At 52.5% G+C, this 7,953-nt stretch overlaps 1 protein-coding gene across 4 annotated transcripts in view; it reads left to right on the forward strand.

The window, feature by feature from the left end:
- Nucleotides 1-7,615, forward strand: part of LOC104875972 (SLAM family member 5-like) — a 16,011-nt gene extending 8,396 nt beyond the window's left edge. The window contains exons 2-6 of one of the 4 annotated variants that reach the window (XM_033758118.1): nt 567-959; nt 1,764-2,060; nt 3,236-3,370; nt 3,583-3,666; nt 7,007-7,615. In XM_033758118.1, coding sequence (XP_033614009.1) covers nt 567-959; nt 1,764-2,060; nt 3,236-3,370; nt 3,583-3,653 — 896 coding nt within the window. In that variant the 3' untranslated portion in view covers nt 3,654-3,666; nt 7,007-7,615. Of the gene's footprint in view, nt 1-566; nt 960-1,763; nt 2,061-3,235; nt 3,371-3,582; nt 3,667-3,951; nt 4,557-7,006 lie in introns of those variants that run through there. The other 3 variants (XM_010643750.2, XM_033758119.1, XM_033758120.1) reach the window with 3 other exon arrangements.
- The last annotated feature ends 338 nt before the right edge of the window (nt 7,616-7,953 follow it).

Below are 7,953 nucleotides of genomic sequence, written 5' to 3' on the forward strand. Positions count from 1 at the left end.
CCCCGTGGCTGGCTGGAGCTCGGAGGCTGCCTCAGCCCCTCCCCGCGGGGCCTCTGCACAGCGCAGCTCACGACAGGGCAGCCGAGTCCATCAGAGGCAGCAGGAGGCAGGGAAGGACGGGAGCCAGTGTGAACCCAGAGCTGTGTGTCCTCTGTGGATGCAGCCGGTGACACCCCGCCATTCTTGTGGTATTCTGCACCCCAGTCTGGGGACTGCACACGGGGGGCACAGGAGGAGGGCTCCTGGGAGCTGCTTCAGAAGCTGCCTCCTACAGTCGGACACCTACCCTATGCCCAGTGATGGGCCCGATGCTTTGGATCCACGGCTCCTCCAGTTCACACCGCCATTTCGAGGCAGGAAAACCCCTGAGGCCATCGGGTCAGTGCGTCCCCCACCCTCCGTGTCCCATTGCGCGGATCCGGCTCAGTCCCAGAATTGCTTCCATGTGCTGTACGGGGCCATGTGAAAATCAAGGCATGCACTGGGTGGACTGGTGGAAGAGAACAGCTGTTTCTCTCCTTGCCTCTCGGGGAGGAAAGGCTCACGTCTCCCCTTCAATGTCTCAGGTGTGTGGAGTTGTTCGGCCCAGGGCTCTGGAGGGCACCGTGCTGGGAATGAAGACTCTGCAGTCCCTGTTCTTATGAAGGGGATCCGAGGAGGTTCTGTCTGTTTCCATGTGTCCCAGTGGCCAGGACAAGATGTATCAGCCACGGTGGAGGAGATCACCTGGCACTTTTCCTCTGGATCAGGGCTCAGTATGATGCTGAGAGTCCACGGTGGGACAGATGCTCCAACATGGTTCAGTCTACAGGACAAGTACAAAGGAAGGGTCCAAATGCCCAACATGGCCTCCCTGGAGATTAGGAACCTGACCCCACAGGACAGCGGGCGGTACACGGCATATGTTCTGTCAACTAACAAAAAAGTTGTTTACCAGGTTTTCCACCTCAAGGTCTACGGTAAGTGACACCTCCTCAGCCTAACCCGAACCTAATGGCCTCCCTCTAATTGGAACCTAAGGCTCTCATAGACCAAAATTTGCAGGAATCTATTCAGATTGCAGCCGCTGATATGTAATTTCTCTTCTAAGTGTGGTGTTTTTAACACAAAAACCTAAATTGAGATTTGTACGGGAGAGAAGATCCCTCCAGTGCTTTGGGGGAGGAAATTGGGCATTTGCCGAAATTTGCAATACATTAGTTCTTCATAGGTCTGACTTTTTGCTTAATTTCAAATCAATCTCTACTACTGCTGTAATAAATTAACACACACTATTGGCATCAGTGCCGCAAATGCAGTTCCTTACTGTGCTGCAGCGACCCCAGACACGGTTCTCCTGGGCTGAAGTCATGATGTGAGCAGGGCTGCGCTCCCTTCTGCGGGCTCCAGAGGAAAGCAGCCCACTCTCTCCGCTGTCCACTGCTCCATGGTGACCCGCGGTCCTCTGCTTGGTCCCCTTCTGTCCCAGACCCTTTCCCCTTCCAGAAGGGGCCCCGTGTGTGGGAGATCATGGTCCCTGGAAGGGGATGGACTATCCTTTTCTCATGGAGAAATTGTCACACTTGCTTACCTAGGGAAATCAGCTGAGGCTCAGGTCAGTGGCTACCGTCACTTGCTCAGCATTTAGCTTGAGGCAAACGTGTTTTGTTTGTAAAGTGCTCCTCCCTCACGGGGCATTCTGGGCTTCAGTGAGATGGGGTTCAGGGGAGACACAGGTCACGTGTTCCACACATGTGAGGCTGTCCTTTGTGCTCACTTCCCAGAGCCAGTGTCCCCTCCGCAGATCGTGGCCGAGGCCCTGTCCGTCACAGCAGGCTGGTGCAATGTCACCCTGGAGTGCAGGCCCACAGGGCCCACAGAGGACCTGAATGTGACCTGGGAGAGCAAGGGCCTCCCCAGGGAGCTGGAGCAGACGTGGACACCAGGACCGGCCCCCAACGCCTGGACCCAGGCCGTGAGCCTGCCCCTGAGCCAGGCCAGTGGGAGCCTCACCTGTGTGGTCAGCAGCCCCGTGGACCAGAACAGAGCCACCTCAGACCTGCGCGACATCTGTCCACCAGGTGAGCGCCCCCTGCTGGAGGGGAGGGCTTCCTGGAGCTCAGGGAGCCCTGCAGTCTGGGCCTCCTGACTTTCTTCCCTGCAGGCTTCAGTGGCTCCTCACCTGCACCCGGTCACCCCAGGCAGAGGTCTGGAGTCGCATCCCACTGCCGTCTGCCTGTAAATGTCCCTCACATCCCTGCCCTTCCCCGCTGGTGCAGGCAGCGGTGCCTCTCCCGGCTCATCTGTCCCTCACTGTAGGGACAGAGTGGGCTGTGGAAAAGGAGGTCAGAGTGGGGCGTGTGCCGGGCTCATCTCCGGTTCTGACCCCTGTTCCTTCCTGTAGGACGCAGGGCTCACAAGTTCTCCGCCCACGTTGTCCACGCACGGGCCCAGGCCACACAGAGCTGCTGCTGTAGCCTGTGACACTGCGCTGCCCCTGAGAGCCTGTGAGGTGTCCTCTTCTAGGCCGCCCAGGCCACTCAGCATTGGTCAGTGTGCACCGCAGTCCTCCGTCAGCTGCCATGCCTCTAGGGCGGGGGATGCAGGTCTGTTCTCTCTTTGGCGTCTCGGCCAGGTACAGCAGGTGTCACAGTTGCAGCAGACGTTCTAGTGAGTGCCTGGATGGCCTGGGAGCTGGGAGCCGTCCTCTCCTCTTTACCTTCCTCCAGGGGCGGTGCAGGCATCTGTCCCGTCAGTGTCAGTTACAATCCCTGTTCTCAGACAAAGTTCCCGTGAGCGTGACCCCTCTCCCTCTGGGCCAGCGCTCGCCTCCCTGTGCTCCTGCTCCCTGCTCCCCTGCAGCTCCTCCCTGCCCACCCCTGCCCCCTCCTACCTGTCAACCTCCCGCTCTCCCCTCAGGACTCAGTTTACCCTTACCGTCTCCAGCAAGCTTTCCCTGAAGGCCTGGCGCAGGGTTAAACTTCGGTCGCGGTGCGGTCCCTCTGTGTGGCCTCTGGTATTTTCTGTCTTCCCTCCCGGAGCCGAGTTTCTGCAGGGCGCCGACCCTGGCTTGCTCATTTCAGCGTCCGGTGTCATGCAGGAGCTGGGGAACTGGGCGAATGCTTACTCTGAGCGCTCCTTCCTTCCTGCCTCTGAATCCGGCCCTCTCTTCCCCGCCTTCCCTCTCAGCCTGGCGCCGGTGTCTCACTTCTCTCCGCCTTAACCGACTCTCGCTCTCCCGTTGACGGGGAAACAGGTGCGTCTGGACGGTCCACAGCTGGCCTCACGGGAGGCTTACTAGGGGGCTTCGTGGCTGTGCTTCTGCTCCTTGGAGCCGGACTGTGTCTGTGGAAGATCCAGGAGAAGAGGAAGAAGATGGTGGTGGGAAAAGGCAGGTTGCGCTTCCCTCCTTGGCTCTGAGACCTCCCCGCTCACCCTGTGGGCCCCGGCCTCCCTTTGTCCAGCACTTTGCTGACAGGAAGTGGGTCCTGCAGAGGTGAGAGCGGCTGTAACCATGATGGCCTTGGGTTTGTGGTGGGGGGAGCATTACTGGGTTCCCAGTACACAAAATCAATCTCCATTCTGCCAATGACTCTGGTGCAGGATTGCCACGGGACCAAGCAATCTTCAGTCATGAGGTCTTACATGGAGATAATAGTATGGAAGCCTCATGAAGGAAATATCAAGGTGAGACCTGGGAGTGGTGGCCAGCCTGGCTACTCACAAGTCACCCACTGCCCAGCCCTATGCTTCCTAAACTCAGACATGGGTTATTTCTGTCCCGCCCCGCCTTAGCTTTCTGTAATATCAACAGTGTGAACTGTGCTCATTTATAATTGACTAGTGTAGAGCTTGGTTTCTGGGGAGGATTCAGAAACATTCCTGTGAATGGGCACTGATGGTGTGCAGGTCCCTCTGGGGCCACCGTACCCACCCCCAGCTTCTCCAGAGCCCCCTGTCTTGTATTCCCAGAGTATTGGTGAACAACATCCAGAAGCACAGGGGGCGCTCAGTAGCATCTACAGTAAGCTTGTTCTCCCAGGCCAGCCTACGAAGATGAATTAATTGGAGGAAACTGGAGAACCAAACGCTCCTCGGACATTCTCACCTCTGAGCCTGACACCCACAGTCGCCTACTTCCGCTGGCTTTGGGTCAGCTCCAGGTGCCCTGGTCTGTGTCACCTGACCCGGTGGTCGTCCCTCCCTGAGCACAGTTGGTCCTGTGACTTCTGCCCACAGCTCCCACTGTCCTTGCACACTCAGGGTCCTGGCACCTGAGATGAGGTCCCTGATCCCTCTGCTCCTGCAGCGCTCCCAGGAGAGCTCTGCCTGACCCTGCAGGGGAAATCTCACCTCCACTGCTTGGTCACAAGCCTGTCTTTGGGAACAGAGGCCGGGCATGGGACCTACGAAGGGGTGTTGACTGCGCCCCAGAGAACAGAGCTGGGATGGGGTCTGGATTGCATGTGGATGGGGCGCCCAGGTGGGTGGGAGCCCCAGCTTCCTCTCTCAGGCTCTTATAGGCTGTGTGTGTTGGGGGAGTCTCGATGGCTCCGCCCCCTCTCTCCTTCCCTGACCCCCCTCTTGGTTCCGTTCTCATCTGTAAAAGATCTATCTCTCCCTTTCCTATTATCTATCTTTGATCTTGTTCTTTGAGTATATTTTGGGTTTCTCATATAGGAAATGTCGCAGGATATTTAAACTTGTGCTTTTGCTCTATTTAATGGAGAAGCAAAAATCCCGGTTTTGCAAATAGTGGAATTTAATCCAGAGGTTTTAATGCCTTCAGCGTTCTCCAGAGTGTGTGATGAAGACATGATTTGGGCCCCCAGTAGATCATAATTTCACTTATTTTAACTCTGTCTCTCTTTCTTCTGTGACATCTACACTGTCATTATGATCACTGGTTTTTCCTTCGTTAGGCTCCTTTTCTCTCATTCTTTCATGGTAAATTTTATGTGCCTACCTGACTAGCCTATAGCATGCCAAAGTCACTGTTCTGGGTGGCTCTGCTTTCAGAAGAATTTAGCATTTTCTTTATTAGACTCCATAAAGAAGGTCGCCCTCACCAATATGGGCAAGCATCACCCAATCTCCCGAGAGTCTTAGGTGACCAGGAACATAGAGCGAGGGCTAATCGATCCTCTGCTTCAGTTTGGACAGCTCTCTCCTCCTCACTCAGACACCGGCATTTCTTGTTCCTAAGCCTTTGGACTCAGCCTGGACCCACACCAGGACTCCTCTTGTCCTCAGACCTTTACCTCCGGACTGGAGCCACCCTGGCAGGCACACAGCAGATCCTTGTCATCTCAGCCTCCTGAGGGAAGGTCCTGAGCCAGTCCCGCACGGTAGAGGACTTCCTTTGTGTACATACCTACTACTTCCTTTGTCTCGCTACCCAGCCTCACTCATGCTTGCTATTATCCACTCTAGCTATCATTTTTTTGATATTTCTACAAGGATGTATCAAGATTTCCTCATATCCATTCCCGTCTGGTTATTATCCAGGTTACTGACTGTCCATCCTAATACATGTAAGTAGTATCAGATTGTGACTGATTTATATTTCTTTAAGGACTGATATGTTTTACATTGATTCATGTCGGTACTGGCCATGCGGATACCGTTTTGGGAGAAATCCCCCCATCTTGAGTTCTCAGTCATGCCTTGGCCCCACCACTGTACCGAGACTGTACCTTTCCGGGTCACCAGGGAGCTCCACAGCGTTACCCCATGGGCGGCTCACAGTCCTCATTTTCCTGACCCCTCAGAACATTGTCCTTGCATCCACCATTCTTTTTCTCCAACTCAGTGGCTGCCCCTTAGATTCTTTTCCTGGTTTCTTTCTCATCTCTCCCACCTCTAAATTGTGCAGTATCCCAGGGTTCAGACCGGACCAGCTAGGCCACCTGTGTTCACTGTCTACTTTTTATCTCTCTAGGGTTCTGGCCACGCTCTAATCCTTGAACCCTGTGACTTTCCCTTGCGATGATTCAGTATGAAAGGCCTTGAAGTGGAGAGATTCTCAGGATTGTCTGAGTGGGGCCAAACTAATAACCTGGTTTGACAGCTTGGGGTTAGATGTCCCCCAAAGCCTCATGCTTTTTCAGAAGTAGCTGCATCTGGGATGTATGAAGCTAAAGTTAAGGGTGTGTGATTACTAAACCACTGCATGTGAGTGACTGGTTTGGCACCGCTCTGACCATAGAAGTCTGAGTAAGATAAAAGGGGCTGACAGATGGTGTTGCAGGCCCTCTTGCTGCCTTTGCTACCATGTGCCTGCCGTGTTGTGTCTCCTCTGGGATGTCTGTTTGCCATTCCTGTCTCGGTGCCAGCTGACTGTGGACTGAGCCTCTGTGAACGGTGAGCCACGTAAACCTCTTCCCTCTCACTTCGGTATCTTGTTCGGTATCTTGTCTCATCAATGACAGAAAAGTAACTAATACATCTGGGTTCTTAAAAAGTGGAAGATGAAAAGGCAGAAAAGTGCATAAGAGAGACAGGATGTGAAAGGGACTTCACTCACCACTGTCAGCCATGAAGTTGGAATAAGGCAAGCACAGGTCATGGAAATGCAGTGTTCGTACTCGGAAGACCCTCAGGTTACAGCCTTCAGGGAAATAAGAACCCGAGTTTCTAATGGCAAACAACAGAATGAACAGAAAATGCATTGTCCCTTAGAGTCTATTGGAAGGGATGTAACTTTATTTTATTCCTCCTAGAATGACAAGATAGTAAGTCTGTCGTGTTAAGGCACTGAGTGTACTGTGGTCTGGTATGGCAGGAATAGAAAGTAACGCGAATACCACATCATCTCGTGGGTCCGAGTACTTTGGCTCCTCCGAGGTTCCCAGCCTCAGTATCCCCCATGGATCCACACTGTAAGAATCCGGCTCCTCGTCTGGCATCTCTACTGGACTGATGGTGTCTGCAGCCTGGCACACCTCAATTTAAACTCTCTAGACACGCTTCGCATACAGCGTTCCTGTCCCAGTAAAGGTCACCTCTGTCCTTCCGTTTGTTTCAGTGACAAAACTGCAAATCCTACTACGTCTTCGGTCAGTACACGAGGCACGTGGCTGATGCAGTGTGACCGGCATCCCTCAGCTGGACCTTGGCAGTGGCCTTGCAGGCTCCTTGCTTCTCTGTTTAACTTCTTAAACTCCATCCACAGTGCCCCTTTCACAAGGTGACTTGTGACTTGCACCATGTCACTCCCTTCAGTGGACAATTCTGGCAAAACATCAGTCATTAAGACTGATTCACATGTGTGCATAAATGTCCAAGGTGGACACAGAAAATATTGTAAAGTTTATGTTTTTTCTCCTTCAAGATCTTAAAGACCAAATCCTATTGTCAGTAGATTTCTTCGAAATCCTAAAGCAAAGAACATGTTGGTGAACACAAATATATTTAAAAACTTGGCAGAAAATAGAAAGAGTTCATTTATGATTTGGAAAACTGAACAAAACAACCTTGAACATATAAAAAATTTAAAAATTCAGATCCCCAAATGTAAAGGCTCAAGCCATAAATGGGCATCTGAGGTAAACACACACTTCTCTGATGAAGAGGTATAAACAGCAAATAAATACATGAAAAATATTCATCATCACTGGTCATTTGAGAGAGGCAAATTAAAACAATGCTGAAAATCCATCTGACTCCAGAAACAATGGCTGCTCTCAAGAAATCAACCAACAAGTAATTCTGGCAAGACTGTGGGGATAAAGGAACTTTCCGCACTTCGGGTGGGAATGTAGACTGGTGCAGTCACTGCAGAATCAGTATGGAGAGTCTTCAAAAGACTAAGCTTACAGGTCCCATTTGACCCAAGTATCCTCCTTCTGGACATCTTCCCAAAAGAATTAAAAGCATTGCACCACAGCAATATATGCGCACCCATGTTTATAGCAACATCTTGGGATGTAACAACTGAAATGCCATCAGTGGTGAATGGATAAAAAAGATGTG

The sequence above is a fragment of the Fukomys damarensis genome, unplaced genomic scaffold (genome assembly GCF_012274545.1).
Source record: "Fukomys damarensis isolate Sample0158 unplaced genomic scaffold, DMR_v1.0_HiC HiC_scaffold_33, whole genome shotgun sequence".
Taxonomy (NCBI): Eukaryota; Metazoa; Chordata; class Mammalia; order Rodentia; family Bathyergidae; genus Fukomys; species Fukomys damarensis.